A 21,054-nucleotide genomic window follows, 5' to 3' on the forward strand; every position below is an offset into this window, starting at 1 on the left:
ATGGTAGATAATTATATCCTATGCATAAAATGTGAGATTCTTTTGATATTTAACTTTGAACAGAGAAATGAAAGCAGCTATATAGCCATCTGAAATCACTAGTTTTTGAACTTGAAAGAGATACTGACAGCATCATAACAGCAACTCAAACATAATTTTCACTTGGCACAAATATCTACTTACTTCAAATCTGATTTAACTCAACCTGGAAAGTAAGGGATAAGGAAGCTTAGGAAATGAAAAAGTTTGCATCTCTCCAGTAAATGTGAAATTCTTGGAAATTTTGTAATCCATTTCTCATCTCAATCATGCCATTAAATACCCCCACTATTAGTAAAAATAGCAACTATTTATTACTACTGTTACCAGCAACCTAGAGAAGGGATGTTATGTTCCAGGAATTTCATTAAGTCCTTTATATATATTTAATCTTTATGTTTCTTTATAACTACAATAGAAAAAAAGTACATATTATCATTGCAACATAACAAAATAAGGAAACTAAGAGTTTGAAACCTTTCTCTAGTGACAATTTCTAATTTGTATTGCATTGAAGTTAGTAAGAAGACTGTTTCCATCCTACGACTCATTACGTCCCCATGGCACCTCATAAAAAATCGCCAATATTTAATCATTTATAACCTGCAAAATGTCAATTTCATTTTGTTCAAACTTACATAAAAGTTGGTTTAAATAATTTCTAAAGTGTAATTCAACTTTAAAATTCTATGATTTTATTGTTCTAATCTATTCTTGAAGGAGTAAAATCAAAAGCTTCATATAGATTTTAGATGACATATTTTTATTATTTAAATATTATGTAGATTATAGTTTATAATCTACATGCCAAACTTCAGAGAAGAACAATCAACTCAGGCCTAAGCCATTCACAACCTAATAAGTGGAATAGAGCGGAAGAAGGGAAAATTATTTAAAATGAAGCCTAGGCCTAGGTGAAGTATTGGTTAAGAGTTAAGGATCAGATGAGAGAATATAGATTCCATATTGGAGATAAAAGGTCAAAGAAAGAGGAGACAAAAAAAGTAGTTAAGTAAAAACTTCTAAATTCAGCTTATTGCCAGTCTTACTGTAGAATTCCCCAAATGAAACAATATGTACTCATTGCCAAAATGATCCAAAAAATGTCCATCATCATTGGCAGCTGATATTCAACAAAATATCAACAGTAGATATTCAACAAAATATCAACAGTAGATATTCAATAAAGATCTGTGTTAGCTAAGGGAGGTTTTTGTTTTGTTTTGTTTTGTTTGCTTATTTTTTGTTGTTTTGAGATTGAGGTGTACTCTGTCAGTAAGCTGGAATGCAGTGGCACAATCTTGGCTCACTGCAACCTCCGCCTCCCAGGTCCAGGCAATTCTCCTGCCTCAGCCTCCTGAGTAGCTGGGACTACAGGTACGCACCACCACATCCAGCTAATTTTTCTATTTTTAGTGGAGACAGGGTTTCACCATATTGGCCAGGATGGTTTCAATCTCTTGATCTCGTGATCTGCTCGCCTTGGCCTCCCAAAGTGCTGGGTTTACAAGCATGAGCCACTGCGCCCAGGGGAGGTATTTTTTTTAAAAGACTCAAAGTAAATCGTAATAAGCCTTGTCAAAAACACGGCTTTACCTACTTTGAGGCGCTATACTCAATCCTGATATGTATCTATCAGTAGAGAATAGCTAGAAACAGTCCATCGACCCAAAACAAAATTTTGAGGAGCCGAAAGGACTGACATAACTGATCCTGAAAAAAAATGCTCTAGGACAAAAGGAGTGTATGTAGTACAATATATGTCAGACATCAATCTTGTGGAACTTGTTATCCTATATGTAGTGAAATGATGAAAAGATAACACTGATCAAAGACGGACTTCAAAAATTCTTGACTGACAGAAATTTACAATACACAAATGATCAAAAAGGAACTGCTCTGGTTGAATTTGGGGTGGGGATCTCAGATCTCAGAGCCCCACCTTCTTTTCCTCAAACATGAGGTGTCCCTGAACATTCTTTTGAACACTGGTGTTTCATGGACTATGCTGATTTGAAAGCCACTGCTTTAGTCAAGAAGTTTGCTATAGGAAAAAGTGTCACGCCAAGCTGTGAGTTTTCTGGCTTCCCAGTAAGAGAGAGAAGTCCACACCCTACAAGAGCAGTGATGATGGCTCACAATTAGTTGAGCTGCCACAGAAGCAAAGGCAGAGAGAAGAGGTATGGCAAGAGAAGGGGGACAGCCCACCTAGCTTAAGAAGGGCCGGTACAAGGCAATCCTACACAGGCTGTGAGAGGCTCCTAGTTACTTGCTGGTTTGTGAGAAATTTAATTTTGGCCACACCAAGTCCTGCCACTGACATCTCAAAGAGATCCACTGTCATGATTACAGGTGACTCTAGCCACAATGGGTCCCCAGAGTTTCCTGCTATGCAAATACAAATACTGATGAAGATAATATAGCTATTCTTCCATAAAGCAGTAAACTAGTGTTTCTTCTATCTCTAATAATAAAAATATATATACTGTACAAAAAAGGCATATACAAATTTTTATAAATTGAAAGTCTCCCTTTGTATCTTCTCTCCAAATTTGCTCTGTTCTTAGAAAGACCTATCATTAACAGGGACATTAATTTCAAACTGGATAAAGACACTTATGAAAAAACTGGACTGCAAGGTCATCCATTTCAGTATTCTTGCAGAACGATCATGAAATTTCGGGCTGGGTCTGACAGGATTGTGGTGGTCCTGTCTCCCATCTCAACAGCTACCATTGCCTCCAGATGCTCTAAAGATGGTGGCCTCTCTGGGTTCTCAAACCTACAACAGGCAGACCTGGGAGGGGGACTTTCCTGTTCTGTGCCAGGAATGTCTTGCAGAAATCTATATACATTAAATAGCCAAAGCAAAAAGCAGGAAGGAATGCAAAATTTGTGCCAGGCCATTCACAGTGTTTTGCTTATACCCTGGGGACCACAAACATTTCAAGAAGACAGAAGGATACCAAACCTGCAGCAAACTGAAGCATGTCTGTTAGGCCTAAATCTTAGACCTAGAGTATGGTCTGCCCATCCAGGTTCAAGATGCGGAATTATCTTCTGAAGGTGATGTGGCAAAGTCAGATGTCAAAAAAGAGTACTACATGTAGAATATGAGAGACAGGGATTTCTAGCTCTGATGGAACATGATCAGTTTGCCTGCTGGGGAAAAAGCCACACTGACCAGTGGCATGCTATTCAATCTGGCTTGGACCACATCCTACTACCAAAGGAGTAAGCCCCAAGTTTGCTCCTTCTGGGTGAAAGGTGAGGGTAAGGAGAGGAATGTCCATGCAGACATAAGAAGTTTACAGATCCAGATGATCCCCTTGGCAATCAGAATATTACACACAAATATTACGGAATATGATCCAGGAACAGATCTAAGCATCTAAAGCAGGCTTCAATCAGGTCCCATCTGGATCCATCAGAGGACAAGGTTATCCTCACTGTATGTGGCAGTCTGGGTAATACCATTTCTGAGACAGATCTAAGACATCATCACTACCAGTCTGGAGAGATACAGAAGATTACTGTTCAGAGAGAGCAGCGTGCTTTCATCCAGGTTTCCACAGGGCAGACTGCAGACGTGGCTGCTGAGAAGTCCTTTAATAAGTCGACTGTCAATGGCTGTAGATGCAACATAAAATGGGGAAGATCCCAAGCATCCAGAGGAAAAGAAAAAAAGGACAGATCGCAGACTCTGGGATCCAGCTAGTGCCTATTCCAGCACTGCCACGAGCTCTTCCTCCTCCCACAGCAGCAGATGATGCACCTGTCAACTACTTCAATCTGCCCCCATATGGTTCTCCAGCTGTGGTGAACACAGCCCAGCCACCAGACCCTCATCTTCCCCACCCCAAACCCCAGGATTTGAGCCACACGTATTCACACCAATGGGACCACACCCCTTCCTTTCATGAGGACTCCAGGATTAATCTACTATCTTTCTCAGGACCCTCAGAGGATGGGAGCTCATGCTAGAAAAAAATGGCAACCACTAGCACACTATCAACACTCTGGGGCTCTATTGAAGAAAGAGCGCTTAAAAATTCCAATCAGTGAATCTTGGAGTCAATGTTTTTCTTTAAAAAAAAAAAAAAAAAAAACAACATAGTGCAAATGGAATAAAACATGTTTCTATGTTACATTTTGGGTCAACAGTTTATAACCTCTATTCTAAGGCTTCCTTTCCTCAATTCAACTTAATATATGATGAATCCTATGAAAGATTTACCATTTATTATAGACATGAATAAACAAATACATGAAGAATTCCAACCCAGACAAGGTATCTCTTCTCAAAATCCTTATCTCACTCTGGAAATCAGCATTACCACTTACCATAATATTTTAAAATTACCTTCTATGTGTTTACGTCCCTGACAAAATGTAAACTCTTATTCATCTTTATATCACTATAACCAGAACTACATTAGTGTCAATAAATAAGAGTGCTAAACAAAATGATTAAAACATGAAAAGAAATGCCTAATAATTTATTAAAGCAGAAAAGCATTCAAAACAGTAAATGACAATCTGAAAAAGAAATGAAATGATGACTTCATCTATACTTTTGTTTTCAGGATAATTTAAAAAATTTAACTTTGATGTGCAAAGAACACCTGAGGGCCATTTACATATCATTTTAGATTGTGTGGCTAAACGCTTAGCCAGATAGGAATTCCCATACAGCAGAACAAACAAATAAAGACAATAATATTCCTTGGGGAATGGTGAGTCTCTTCAATAAAAGGTGCTGGAAAAACTGGATATCTATATGCAGAAAAACAAACTAGACCCCTGCCTCTCATCATTCGCAAAAATCAACTCAAAACGGATTAAAGACTTAAAATCAAAGACCCAAAACTATGAAGTTCTAGAAGAAAGCATATGGGAAACGCTTCAGGACACCGTTCTGGGAAAATCCTTTATGAAATGGACCTTGAAAGTACAGGCAACAAAATCAAAAATAGACAAATGGATTTATATTAAACTAATCATCTTCTACACAAAATCAAGAGTTAAAAGACGACCTGCAAGATGGGAGAAATACTAAAAATAGAATTACCATATGATCTAGCAATCCCAATACTGGGTCCATACACAAAGAAAAATAGTATGCTGAAGATATACCTGCACTCACATGTTTATTCCAGCAATACTTACAATAGCCAAGACATGAAATCAACTGCAGTGTCCATCAACAGATGAATGAGTATCAAAAATGTGGTATATATTCACAAAGAAATATGATTTCACCGTAATAAGGAAATTCTGTCATTTGTGGCAACATAGAAGAGCTTAAAGGACATTATATTAAGAGAAATAAGCCAGGCACATATTTTTATGAGATCAACTTTTTTATCTTCCATATATCAGTGAAAACATGCGGTATTTACCTATAAATAGAATAGTGGCTACTAGAGGTGAGGAAAGGGAAGTGGGGAATTATAGCCAAAGAGTTGCTCACAGATAAACAGGTAGTTAGGAGAAATCAGTTCTAGTGTTCCATAGCACTATATGGTGACTATGACAGCAAGAACTTATTGTATATATCCAAATAGCTAGAGGAGTAGATTTTGAATATTCTCAACACAAAGAAATCATAGATGTTTAAGGTAATGGATATGCTAAATACCCTAATATGATCATTACACATTGTATACATATATCAAAGTATCACATTATACCCCCAAAATATGTAAAATTATGTGTTTATTAAAAATGATACTAAAAGCAAAAATAAAACTGGCAGTAAGTTTCATTTTTATTTTCTACTCATCCTCTGTATTGAAGCCAAAGGGAGTATGAATCTAGCAATGCTTACCAAGCACAGACAATAAGAATTAAATGAGAAGTCTTCTCCTTCTGTGACAAACAATGGGGACCTCATGGTGGCAGAGGCTGGTTAAGGTAGAAAAGTTTGACAATGGGTAGAAAGAGAGAATTTTTTGGGGAGTGATGAAACTGCTCTGAATCAATTTTGGTTGTGGTTATAAGACTGCACATTTGACAAAACATAAAAAAACTGATAAAACAAAACATGGATTTTTTTCCTATGTAATTTTAACAATAAATTTAAAAATTTAGAAAACAATATAATGTATACTAATTACTTAGTATTGTACAGTAAGGGAGTATCAACACTTAAAAAACAATTTGCCCATATTTTTCCCTTTCTTCTCAAAAGTTCAAATGTGCAAGTTTCAGAGAGACACAAAAGGGGAAAGCCAGAAAAAACGGGAAAAAACAGCAGCAGAAAGCAGTAAGAATTAAGGAGACAGGGGAGCTGCTGTCTACAATATGGGAGAGTGAACATTTTATGTCCAGGCAAGTTACCTGCCAGCTAAAACAAAAACAACAAAAAGTCTTCAGAAGAGTCACAATAGTGTATTATATAAAATATCCACTTTTAAAAACACAAATATTAGACATGGAAAAAAAAAAAAAAAAACCCAGAAGAATGACATCTGGCCAGGTGCGGTGGCTCACGCCTGTAATCCCAGCACTTTGGGAGGCCGAGGCAGGCAGATCACAAGGTCAGGAGATCGAGACCATCCTGGCTAGCCAGGTGAAACCCCATCTCTACTAATGATACAAAAAATCAGCTGGGTGTGGTGGCATGTGCCTCTAGTCCCAGCACAGGAAAATCGCTTGAACCCAGGAGGGAGAGGCTGCAGTGAGCAGAGATCACACCACTGCACTCTAGCCTCGGTGACAGAGCAAGACTCTGTCTCAAACAAACAAACAAAAAAAGAATGACGCCTACTAAGTAAAAAGCAGAGTCAATATAAATGGCTTCCAATGTGGTATAGTTACTGAACTTAGACTATAAATACTTCAACAAAGCTGTTATAAAAATACCGATTGGGTGTGGTGGCTCATGCCTATAATCCCAGCATTTTGGGATGTCAAGGCAAGCAGATCACCTGAGGTCAAGTTTTCAACACCAGCCTGGCCAATATGTGGAAACCTCATCTCTACTAAAAACACAAAAAATTAGCTGGGCGTGGTGGCATACCTGTGATCTCAGCTATTCAGGGGGCTCAGATAGGAGAATCACTTGAACCTCAAAGACAGAGGCTGCAGTGAGCTGAGATCGTGTCACTGCACTCCAGCCTGGGCAACAGAGTGACCCCCTCTCAAAAAAAAAAAAATGTTGAAAGAATTACAGGAAAAAAATTGGTCTTAATAGGTAGATGGATAAAGAACTACAAGGAGATTTAAATGAAGAGCACAAAACACACACATATAATTTATAATGACTGCATAATATTCTATGGTTAAAAAGAACTGACTTTTTAAAAATAACTATTCTCTATAATTCTTCCTTTCCTCTGAAGAACCCACTCTGACACATGCCTGGATATTGTAAAGGTAACAAAACAAGGTTTATGTCTAGCTGGTATATCATTCAATGTAATATTTAGTGGAATCTGGACAGGATGAATCTCATAAATAGGCATCAAAATTACCATTCAAATATTAAATGGGTAAGGAGAGGTAAGCATCTATTGTAATAAGAGGATCTCTCATTATAAGTAGAAGCACATACTATTTCTTGTTTATACTAGTGTAGCAGTCATCAAATAATGTTTCAAGTTCTATATTTAAAATGGAATATAAGAGTACATATCCATAATTCAAAAGGAGTTTAGACTCAGTAAGACACATTTTCAAACAGATACTACAATAGAAAATACTATGGGCTAAACTGAAAATCACATTAGCACTGACTAAACAGCATATTACAGATGGCAGAAAAAAAATAGTAAAGTTAAAGATAGATCAATAGGAATTACCAAAGTCAAACAAAACAAAACAATAGAAGGAAAAGGGGCAGAAAGTTTGGAGAAACACTAAAGGCCGTGAGAGCCTTGTGAAACAATGTCAAATGGTAAAACTTATGGCTGAAAACTTCCACAAATTGATACCTAGTGTCAACAAGAAAAACAAACTTGCAAGGAAGATAATGATTTAAAAAATCAGTCCTAGAGACAGCAAACTACTCAAAGCCAAAGATAAGGACAATATCTTGAGAGCAGCCAGGAAAAAACTACATGTTACATACAGGGAAAGAAATGAATAACAGTTACATTGTTGTCAGAAATTAATGCAGGTCAGAAATTATTAGAATGACATATTCAAAAAGCTGCAAGGAAAAGATTATCAACCTAGAATTCCATGTAGGGACGAACATACTTAAAGAACAAAGATAAAGATATGTTCAGATGAAAAAAATTTAAGACTTCATCATTAGCAAAGCTGTACTACAAAAAAAAGTTACAAGGCTTCTTCAGGCTGAGGGAAATGACTGAAATGGCAACAAAAATCTGTGAGAATGAAGAATGAGCATGGGAAATGGTAAATATGTGGGTAAATACAAAATAGGACATATGCTTCCTTTTTTTTTTGTCTTCGTTCCTTAAAAGCATTTGGCTTTACAGGAAAAGTGACAACACTGTAATATAAAATTAACATACATAGATTTAATACGAATAACAATACCACTAAATAGTAAATATCTGGTGTCCTTATAAGACAGGAGGACATGTAAACAAGGGGAGAGGGCTATATAGATAAAAAGAATCGTCAATCTAATATCCTACATTCAGTATTTTAAAACTGTTGTACCATTTCATTCGAGCCTGCATGTTTTCTGATAAGAATTCCACTATCTTTCAAATCATACTTCCCCTATAATAATAAACCTGTCAGGCTTTAAAATTTGTATTATGCTATTACTGTTCAGCAGTTTGAACATGCATTTCTTTGGATTTGTTCTAAGTGGAGTTCACTCATCTTGAACCTGTAGATTTATGTATTTCATTAAACTTTTTAATGTTTTCAGCTGTTAGTCACAGAAAAAAATCCATTGACGATAGCAACAAAGATGGAATACTTAAAAAAAAACTTAACAAGAAGTGTGTGAAGCTAAAAGAAAAATGTTAAAACAAAACTTAAAAGACACAAAAGTAGTTTCAAACAAATGTAGATATACCATATTCATAGAATGATTCAAGATTTTAATAACGATGCAGTTCTCCTTAACTTATAAAATCTTGTAATCTCAATAAACATACCAATGAAAATTTATTATTAGCTAGACAAGTTGCTACTAATATCCATGAGGAACAATAAACATACATGAATAGCCGGGAAAACACTGAAAAAAAAAAAAAGACTACCAAGAAGTTTAGCCCTAATAATCATTAAAATATGCTATAAAACCTGTAATAACACCATACTAGGATATACATATAGTAAACCATTAGTATAACATATACAACGAGAAACAGATACCAATATATATGTAAATTTAGTATATTATAAAGAACGCATTTCAAATCACTAAGGAAAAGATAAATTTTGAAATACATGGTGATGGTAAAATTGGGTTCCCATTTGGAAAAAGATAAAATTAGATCCATATCTCACAAAATAACAAGAATAAACAACAAATATATTAATGATCTAAAAGTAAAAATAAAATCATACAAGAACTAGAAGGTAATATGAATGAATTTCTCTTTAAACGTGGTATAGGCATACCTCAGAGATACTATAAGTTCAGTTACAGACCACTGTAATAAAGTGCAGTCAGACAAATTTTTTTAATTTTTAACTTTTAATTTTTGTGGGTACAGAGTAGGTATACAAATTTTGGGGTTACTCAGTGCATATAAAAGCTATGTTTACACTATACTATAGTCGATTGTCAAATGGCATTATGTCTAAAACATAATGTACACACCTTAATTTAAAAATACTTCATTGTTACAAAATGCTAACAACCATCTGAGCCTTCAGTGAGTCCTAATCTTTTTGCTGTGATGATGATAGCTGCTGACTGCCCAGGGGAACAAGGGTTTGTTTTAGATGATGCAAATTTTCTGTATCATGGTTGTGTTATAAGTTAATATTATAACATCAAATGTCGAGGCTCAGCAAATTTTGCATTAAACTAGTAAATTTTGTTACATATAAATTATACTTTAATAATGCTGACAAAAAAGAATTCAAGATGTAAATAAAATATTTTTTCAAAGTGTTGGGTTACAATCCTAATAAAAGAATGCAGAGAATAGATACTGAATCAAATTAAATTAATGTTCTTACCAGATTAATTAACTGAGTGTGTACCACATCTTCAACCAAAACTGCTGTTTCATGAAGAGGCCTTCTAGCATCACCTAAAGAATACCTGCAAAATAATTTAAACCCAACAATATTAAGGACTATAAAACTAAGAAAGGCAAAAAGTGAAAGATATTTATTACATGAATCACCTTAGTAAGGAGAATATAAATTATTCTCTCAAATGTCTGAATGGATGTGCAATTTTCTCTAGACAAAGAAAATGAGATCTTGGCCAGGCGTCGTGGCTCATGCCTTTAATCCCAGCACTTTGGGAAGCCGGGGAGGATAATCACTTGAGCCCAGGAGTTTGTGACCAGCCCGCACAACATGGTGAAACTCCACCTCTACAAAAAATACTAAAATTAGCCGGAAGCAGTGGCATGTGCCTATAGTCCCAGCCACTTGGGAGGTTGAGGTGGGAGGATGGCTTGACCCCAGGACACAGAAGTTGCAGTGAGCCAAGGTCATGTCACTGCGCCCCATCATGGGCAGCAGAGTCAGACCCTGTTTAATAATAAAGAAAAAAGAAAAGAAAATCTTTCCTACTCAAGTTGCAAAGTCTGAAGAAAAGGACAGTGTTATCTATGCTCTTTCTGGATTTGCACAGTATTTTTTAAAGGAAATTTACTGTCTAAAAATGCAAAATATTAACAACTACTTCACAACACTGGCAACCAGCAAATCATTAACCACATCCCAATTACCAATACAAAAGCTAGTAAGAGCCACATAGAAAGTTATAAAAGTGTATGATGTAATCAGCTTTGAAAATTAATAAGAAAAATTTAGGTAAATATCATTGAATATGACTTGTAATTACATAAAAACAGATTTTCAAGACTGGATTACAAGGCTGGCCTTAAAAGCCCCCTTTTTAAAACTTAAAAGTAGACTAGATATTCAAAGAATATCTTCTTGGTAAAAAATACTTGAAACTGTACAATAACATATTAAAAACTTATATTTAAAGTATGCTTTAAAAAGCAGTAGAGAAGACAAAACCGAAGTCAGACAAGATGAAAAGACATTTCTATAAGATAATAGAGCACTGAACCACCAACATTTATTCTGAAGGCACCTACCTAACGACAGTAACCTAGAGTCTGTCTTGAACTAGTAGAGAATTCAAGGTATAGAAAAGAATTTGAGGCCACAAGAAAGGTAGGAAATCAGTTTGAGAAGTCAATATAGCATCAAGAAACCTAACGTTCAGTGACGGTGATATCCTCGATGTGTGAACTAGGAAAATACCCATTCCAGAGTATGCACTTCGCATACCTCACCCAAAGCTTTGAGTGGGAGAGGAGGAAAAAAAGGAAAAAAATCTTCCTTAGGAATTGTTAACCATAAATTCACTTCCATGATGCTAGAATATCTGCTGCCCATACAGCCTTAAAAGAAGGCCATGCATTGGACACAGGGAGGGGAGCACTACACACTGGGGTCAGTTGAAGGGAAACAGGGGCGGGACGGTGGGGGGTGGGGAGAGATAGCAAGGGGAGAGATGCCAGATGTAGGTGATGGGGAGGAAGGCAGTAAATCACACTGTCACGTGTGTACCTATGCAACAATCTTGCATGTTCTTCACATGTACCCCAAAACCTAAAATGCAATAAAATAAATAAATGGAAAAAAAAAAAAAGAAGGCCATGCATTAATTTAAAGTGATTTATATTGATAGTATCCACAGGTACCTTGTAGAAACAAACGCAACTCATTTCTTGAAGAACGTATTTCAAACAAATAACTGAAAGAATTCTCATGGATGACATATCAAGGATCACAAATTCAAAATCAAAACACTACATGTACCAGGAATTAAGTCATCATGAATGAGAGTGAGCAGGACCAACAAACTGCAGAATCAGACCTACAAAGCCTATACATACCTGAATAATCAAAGTATGAAACAAACAAGGGCATTCAGAAGGTGAAGTTACACTCTTTATTCTGCATACTTATACTGAGATCCAGGAGGATGAATGCTGAACAAAACCACTGGATACTGTTTTAAAAAGCCAGTAGAATTTGTGACTAACCCTGTTAACATTTTTGTGTTATGTATATACCTAATACTCTCTAAAATTAGGGGAGATCCTTTAAATAGACACCTATCAAAATACACAATAAATGTCTATAGTCATTTTGCTCTCAAAAAAACAACAGAACCCCTTTTCAGTGGTTTCTAACATCAGGTTGAAAAAAAAAAAAAGGACAAAAATTTCTTAAAAACAAAGGAGCTTACTTATTTTGAGCCTACATGTGACATCTTTGGTTAGTAATCTATGCTAAGATGATACCCAAATATAACTCTTTTAATCTCTATAAATTCTAAAGCATCATTTCATTTGCCAAAATCTTTTGCTAACCTCTGGATTCTATGTAAATGCATGTGTTTGATTATGTATCCATTGACCCATCCTCCTCACATATACATATCCCCAACTGTGAAAATCAATCAACTCCAAACTCTTTTTAATGGCATAAACTATAAGCGGAAAAGAAATACCTTTTGAGCAAGTATATGCAATGTGTGTGCATATCTGTGTGTGTATTTCTTTCTTTTCAAGTTATACAAATGTATATAACAAAAACATAGCATAAAACAAACACAAAAGAGAAATGTCAAAGGAGGTAAAAATAAACAGTATTTTAAAAATATATTTATTAGCATTAGAAAATCTTTTTGCATTCGCTAACATATATACATACATTGTTATCAGCATGACCAACCAACCTAGTTTGCCTGGGATTGAGGGGTCTTCCAAAATATTCTGTACCAAGTAAATCAGCCTAATTAGTATTAGAAAGTCATGGCATACTTACCACCAATAATAATAATAATAATAATAAGCCAGAAAACAGTCTCATTTGTTAAGGGAATGAATTAACAATAAAGAAAACTTATATGCTTGCTTTCAAACAATTACCCTTGTTATTTCAGTTCTAAAGTCTCAAAACAGAAACAGCATATGGGACATTTATTCCTTCATCTGAAGATAATGTTCTTCCATACTCTGATGTTGAGGATGAAGTTCATGAGAGTCAGTGGATCAGTAGGTGCCCAGCTGACATCTCATTGTAGTCATGGCCCCTACTCAGAGAAACAAATAGTACCAAAAATGATCAGCCAGAGATTTGAGCCCAGAAAAACAGATGAAGTTCACAGGGCCTGTATCCAACTAAAAAGATTACAATAATCCTGCTAGAAGTCACACTATATTCTGGACATCAGCTACAAAGAAGGAACAGTTGGAAACCATGCAAATATCCTGGATGTTAGATGATCTGATTCTAGTTCCCACTCTCCTACTAAGAAGTATTGCAATGATCAGGTGACTTCTCCTGGCACCTTAGTTTCTCAACAGTAAAAGGAGGGGACTAGATTAGATAATTTTAAAGATACCTTTCAGAAACTTGATTTTGAATCAAATATATCTGATTCAATTATAATCCTTAAATCTGAAAGACTGTATCTTCAAGAATGGCGCAACACTGTTACGAAAAAATTAAATCAGAGTAAACCGTGGAGAAATCATGACATTAAGAAAAAGAAAACATGTTAAAAATGAGTAACAGAATGATATAAATAAAAATAATTGAAGGAAGGAAAATAAGGCTACAGTTTATCCCAGGCCTTATATGTAGAAATAATTTCCAAGAAACATGTCACTGTCCATTAAAAAAAAAATGGAGGGGTATTGAACATATTACAGAATTTTACATTATTCATTTTCAGTATATTTAACAGGTCTAACTTTGAGTCTGAAATATTTGTGTTTAAATTTTCAAGCCCTAATTAAGAACAGAGGGGAATGACTAAGTTTTTAAGAGGGGGAGGACTGATTAAGCTTTAATTAAAGAGACTCTGAAAAAAGAAGCAAATGGAATAAGTTTGGTGATGATTTGTGAGAGAGCCTGCTGGGCCAGTCATCAAGCACACAAGGCCTACAAGCAGATCTGCTCATAAAGCATCTAGAAACCAAACATCAAGAAAGGACAAAGAGATGCTTCTTTGCTGCCATGTGTACATCTTCTTGGAAGCTGAGTTGCTTTCAATACTTGCCACTGGCTACAGACTCTAATGTGGTTAAATCATTCTGGATACTGTGGTTAAGCAATTGCTGTGGTGGGAGCTAGTTACTTTTTTTTTTTTTTATTTAGCTCTGTTTTTTTTGGATGTTTTCCTACCTCAGGTAATTGACATTACTTTGGAATGGACACTGTGTGACCATTGGTTGGTGTAAAAAGGATCTGGGTAACTTGCTTTCCCCAAAAGGAGATTTTTCCCCCTTCAAAGCATTTTTTTATTATACTTTTATAGACTAGGTATTACTATAATACCCAAGAAATTCTCCTAAATGGAATTAGAGTGAATAGCAGGCTACAGCACTACCGTATACTCCAGTCAGTTAACCTAATACTAGATGATATATGTAAAAACAGACATTATACTGTTTACGTCTTTCTTACCCAATATTTGATGATATTGACTTGCCCACTATCCAAAGTCGGGAATAAAAGTGCAGAAATTTAGCCGTGATGAGTCATTTAATAATATTGGAAAGCTATAAACCCTACAAATTAGCCTTGCTCTTCAAATTTTAACGGTTTTGACTTTCACAACTCTACGATTTTATCCACCTGTTTTCAAAGGGAGAAACGAATTCTATTAACAATAGCTCTGAGAAAGCCCAAGTGATAGGTAAATCAAAGTATCAAATAAGGCCAGGCGTGGTGGCTCAAGCCTGTAATCCATGCCTTTTGGGAGGCCAACGCAGGTGGATCACCTGAGGTCAGGAGTTGGAGACCAGGCTGGTCAACATGGTGAAACCCCGTCTCTACTAAAAACACAAAATTAGCTGGGCGTGGTAGCACAGAGGTTGAGGCAGGATTGTCGCCTGAACCCAGGAGGCAGAGGTTGCAGTGAGCCAAGATTGCACCGCTGCACTCCAGCCTGGGCAACAGAGCAAGATTCCATCTTAAAAAAAAAAAAGTCAAACATCTAAGACAACAGATTTCTTAGCAGTATGATTTTTCTTATTGCTTGCTTGATTTCTCAACATCCATTTTCCCATTTCCCTTCTGATAGTAAACATTCATATATTTTAACTGAACTTTCAGAAAACTTTTAGAATTTTATAAAACACCGTGAAATCAATATAAACATGTGAAGATATAAAAAAGCAAAATTCTTATTTATGATATAAAATAAATAATGCTGATGTAAAAAAATACAGATACACATATATGTTTAAAATAAAAGGTAAGAGAGTATAAAATTTTGAAAAGGTAAATACTTATTACCTATAGGTATTGATCACTCAATCATCAAATATTGACTGATTGCCTGGTATGTGCCTGGCACTGTTCTGGTTGCTTGGAACATATCAGTGAAGAAAACAGACAAAAAATAAGTAGAGTTTACGTTCCAGTGAGGAAAGGATACACCAAACAATATAACTAATAAATTACTAAATAAATAATTTATATGTTAGAAAGATGACAGAAAAAAACGTAGAACAGAATCAGGAGATGTAAAGTATGGAACGCAGGCAGTGTGAAATAGTAAAACATATATTTATTAAGATCTGATTTGTGAAAGAAATAGCTTTTAAGAAATGGAAAAGAAAAATATATATTGGAAAATTTTATAAAAACTAAGACTAACATAAAAAAGCTCATCCATAATTGTTTATAAGGTAGCTCATAAAAGAAAACTCATCTCCAGTGCATGAAAATGTGCATCTGAGAAAGTTTACAAAACTAGTAGAATATCTTTATGAATTTCCGCTAACAATTCACAGGACATTTTTCCTCATATATCCTATGTTTCTAAGAAGCAAATATTCCCATCTTCAAACTCTTGATAGCAGCATAAAACAAATTATTATAAACCCTCCCTATTTGAGGAATAGGAAAGATATGTACAGCAATCATTGAATGTTAGGTCAAAAAAGAATCTAAAAGATTATGTAGTCCATTCATTTTGTTTTAAACAGATGGAAAATGAAAGTCCAAGAGGTTAAATAGTCATCTCAAGGTCACAAGTCCAGTTAGAAGCAAAAGCTAGGACTTTTGCTTCCAATCTCTGAACTCAATGCTTCCTGAAAATTCTTCCAGATCTCGTTGTACAACACCATGCTAAACAAGTATCTATTAAGCCTCCAAAACATTTAATGTACTTTACTATCTTATTTTGACCGAAATTTAGCCAAAAAACTAACTTCCTATAACACTGAAAATAGATACACTATAATAACAGCAACAACTTATAGTCATAGAGAACTTTTCTCACCTATCATTTAAAACAAACTGTAAAGCATGCCAAAAGGAAAGTTTCTCCCATATTACATGAACCCGGAAACAGAGAGATTCAAGAAATTCAAAAGATTTACCCAGAGACTCAGCAACAGTGTCAGAATTACTTGGTATGAGATAGTCACATAGAGATAAGAGATTTTCATACCATCAGATCTTTAGAAAATTGTCAATACAAAATGGATATAAATGTGACATAATGTAACACATTTTTCACACTGACAGTATCCAGAAAAAAAAGTATTTTATAGTTAAATGAGCTTGGAAAATGACATATTTTATTCTCTAGATTTGCAATGCATGTTACCATATTAGCTACTCTGAGAGGTTCTGCAGAAAAGAAACTTTTGATTTTAAATGTATTTATTGGTTATGGAATCCTTTTCTAAGCCCATATAGTTTTATAGCATTGAAAAAAAAAATTAGGAAACACTGACTTAATCAAGCAAACAAAACAACGTCCAAGATAACTTAAGGACTTTCGTGAGAGATTCCAAATAAAATGCAGCCTAAGATGTTAGAACTTCAACACCAAGTTCTTCAGTTTTTAACAATAAGGTGATGATGGTGGTTTCTGAAGATGTTAGAACTTCAAAGTCAAGTTCTTCAGTTTTTAACAATGAGATGATAATGGCAAGCACTGTGAGTTTTTTAAAAATTTACTTATTCATGAATATTTATTGAATACTGGGTCTACATCATATCAGGAACTGAATATCATACTGAGAATTTTTAAAGTTTCCACAAACTTAAAAGACATGACTGATTTTTTGTAGCCATGGTAATAAACAGCCACCAGAACTAAGAACAGACTCATTCCAATAAACACACACCTAAGTGCCAACCAATCAACAACATTCTCATCTCTCTTTTATAGATGATGTCAACTCCAGAACACCGCCAATCTCTGAACTCAATGCTTCCTGAAAACTCAACAGAAAGTCAGCAGCCTTCCTTACTAAGAAACTGTGCTTGACCAGCATGTATCCCTCCTTTGTGATAAGAAGCAATAAATCTGGTTTTCTTTTTATTTCAGATACTGAATGACAGGCTTATTTTTCACAGCATTTGACAAAGTTTGCTCTCACAAACCTGTCAGCCTAACCTCCCGTCCTCTCCTCCTTCTCACGTTTTATCTTGAAAGATTTCTAAACAACAGAAAAGCTGAAATAACAGTGCAATGAACACCTATAAATCTTTCACCTAGAATCACCAATTGTTAACATTTTGGCACAATTGTGCACATGTTCTCTCTCTCTCTCTCTCTCTCTAAAAAATTATACACACATACTCTTTTATCTTTATCTGTATTAATTTTTCTTTAAACACTAAGTATGTATTAAGAGACAGGCATACTTACATGTATTATGTCATTTAAACCTCTTAAAGACTCTGCAACACACTATCACTAAGCCTGTCCCTCTGCATCTTGAAGAGTATTTCTTCTAGTAAGTGAAATTCTGGGTCTTTAATAATTTCTATATAGTGGGATTAGCTTTGTCCCCTGGAGCTAGATGAAATGACAAATCCTTTTACATAACAGGTCTTCAAAAATATAAAGAAAGCTTACTTTAAAGGTCTGGTTTTGTTTTGTTTTTGCTAAACAGCATTTGTTTTAAGCAGCTTTATTATCATTTACATACTGCAAAATTCAGTTGTTTAAAAGTGTACCATTCAATGACTTTTAGTAAATTTACAGGATTTTACCATCATCACCACAATCTACTTTGAAAACATTTCCATCATTCCAAAACAATGTCTCATGCCCATTTACAGTCACTCCCATTTCCCATCCTCAGCCAAAGGCAACCACTGATCTACTTGAAGAAACCATGCATCCCCTCTAGTCTTATTCAAGGTTAAAGACTTCCTATTTCTTATAATATCAGTCTCAGTGTAAATGGTATATCTTTGAAAAGACTTTGCAAAACTACGACCGCTTTCAGTTCTTACTTGAATAGGAGCAGTTCGGCATTTATTTGATTTATATATTGGGGTCCAACCCAAGCTTTCATTTAAAAAAAAAGTTATAAAACTTTTAGTAAACAAACCAAATGAATGCAAACCTCTAAGTGTTGAACAAGTCATAGGCCAATTATAAAGCCCTGTAGCAAAGAGATATCCTTGAAACAACAGATCCAGTAATCAATACTTTATGGGCTGGGAAGAGCTGAACCAGCTTTCGAGCTGTCTTTGGAATATAACTCTCCATCTCATCCAGCAGAACATCAGAAAAGACGACATCAAACATCTCATTGAAATGTTTACTGTCCAACAACTTTCTAATGAAAGCGAAATTATTTTATTCCGATACAAAGTATGAGCTCATGCAAGTTCCTAGTAATTATAGATTCCAAAATTTTTCTTCAGATTAATGTCAAGTTCACCAGGGTATAATGGCTAGAATCTTCTTTACCCAACATTTAAAAAAATAAAGCAAACTCATGCCACAACTATAACTTAATTACACTTCCTTACACAGCATTCTAGAAAAACCACCTGGCAATAATTAATACCACTACCGTATATCATCTCTTTGCTAATGTAGTTGTAGTTGCAAAATCTAATTTGTCACCAAAAACAATGTTTGGTCTCATAGAATATAATACTGAATGAGTAAAACCATAATTTTTAAAATATGGAAATAATGCAGTTGTTGTATTTCTAATTAAGCAACTTGAAAATTTTGTAAGTATCTGTGACTGCCAATAGGAAAATACATAATATATTCCAGTCGTACTACATAATATATTCCATTAGTTCTTTCACAAAGGGCTTTTGTTTGAATCAGGAAGTATGTAAGACAATTTTTTATCATGATCAGTCACTTTTAAGAAAAGTAAGGAAAAGTTTATCTTTAGTCTCAACAATACTGTATTCCTCAAATAAAAATGAAATTTAGTATATCTAGAAGAAATGTATTTTCAGTTTGTTCTCTAGGACAGGGATAAAAAAGTGATGACATGAGAAAGGTGTTAAGATGCAATTCTACTGAGAATAAACATATAGCAAATATTAAATGATCCTTCAGTTTTACTTTAGTTTACAGTCTATAACTTAAAATACTGGCATGCATAAATAACCCTTTATAGATATTTATATACATTTTTAGCACTAAAACTCACATGAATTTTTAAATTTTACTTTGAAAGCTCAGTATGTACTTGTAAAAGCTTATAATGAACATATAAAGTCTTTATGTATACTAAAAATACTAGCGAAAACATACATCTATGTACCTACCAGCTACCAGCCTATACACTATTAAGTGTGCTCATAGGTACTAGCTCTGTGGTAGCAAATAAAAATATTAACAGGCAATACCAGGCAATTAGTTATTTATAAGTTAATATAAATAAAACAGTAGTTAAGACCCTAGCTTAGAGCCTTCACAGAATTCTACAACTTTCAAACTCCTCTGTTTATAATATAAAAGTCTTTGAAATCTGGCTTCTTTCTGGTTCTGGCCTTATTTCTAGCCATGCACCGTTTGTTCCTGATGTATCAAACTTCCTATGGATAGCTGACCATACGATAGGTTTCATGTCTTCTCACTTTTGTACATATTTCCTCTGTCAAATAAGTCTTTGTTTCTTCTTCCATTCAGCCAATGCCTTCAAAACTTAGTTCAAGGAGTACGACCGTTGGGAAATTTTCCCTAATAGTCATTTGCTCCTCTACAGCATACTGCACTGATCGCCCTAACCCACCTTTCACCTCATGCTATATCCATTCCCATTGCCACGTAACTTTAAGTCGCCTTGCACTATAACCCTGAGCTCAACCCTGTTATGTTCTTTGCCCAATGGGATATTATCAGCAGGCTGAAGCTAAGAAGTACTTAAGCATTTCAACTTATGCTCTTGCACTCTGGCACTGTCACGAAAGTATGACCAGGCTAATCTGCTAGAAAATTAGAGACACATGAAGCAGAGCTCAGTCACCCCAGTCATCCCAGTTGAGTCATCCTAGATCAGCTGGCAGTCAGCTGACCCTCAGATAGATAACAGAGCCCAGCTGAGATTCCTGGGGTTGCCTCATCTACTGTCCTAGACATACGATCATAAATGCTGAGGTTTTACAATGTTTTGTTATGCAGTATGATTGGGGCAATAAATAACGAAGCCCAGTCCTAGATGCTTCCATAGCACTCTGTTCACAACCTCCTCATAGTATAGTTATATAGTTACATGGTCACATAGTTACATAGTCATACTTTTACATTAACTAATTTGTCTCTATTTTCCCCTATGCATGTAGAGGGAAAAAAATCACCTCTTATTTAAATCTGTGTTCTCAGCAACTAACAAGATGCCCAGTTGCATGTGGGCACTCAAAAATTCATGTGATCTGTGGGCATAATGTTAACAGAAAAGAGTCAGTAACTGCAGCACTTTGGGCCAAATACAGAGTGGAATTAGGTGATGCAGTAAAAGATGCCAGGGCAGAGAATCAAAGGGTATATTCCTAGAAAACTTAAGATTTTCACATGTTGAAGGAAAAATGTTCAAAATTTCATTAAACTTGGTATGCATCTAGAGCCAAGTAAAA

General features: G+C 35.1%; 1 protein-coding gene across 1 annotated transcript in view; it reads right to left on the reverse strand.

Moving 5' to 3' along the window:
• Positions 1-21,054, reverse strand: part of SUPT3H (SPT3 homolog, SAGA and STAGA complex component) — a 543,512-nt gene that overhangs the window by 268,382 nt on the left and 254,076 nt on the right. Inside the window, 1 exon segment of the mRNA XM_032299791.1 lies at positions 10,162-10,246. Within this exon segment, the coding sequence (XP_032155682.1) occupies positions 10,162-10,246 (85 nt within the window).

Source organism: Sapajus apella, unplaced genomic scaffold, assembly GCF_009761245.1.
Source record: "Sapajus apella isolate SASKATOON/1434 unplaced genomic scaffold, GSC_monkey_1.0 scaffold41, whole genome shotgun sequence".
In the NCBI taxonomy this organism is placed as follows: domain Eukaryota; kingdom Metazoa; phylum Chordata; class Mammalia; order Primates; family Cebidae; genus Sapajus; species Sapajus apella.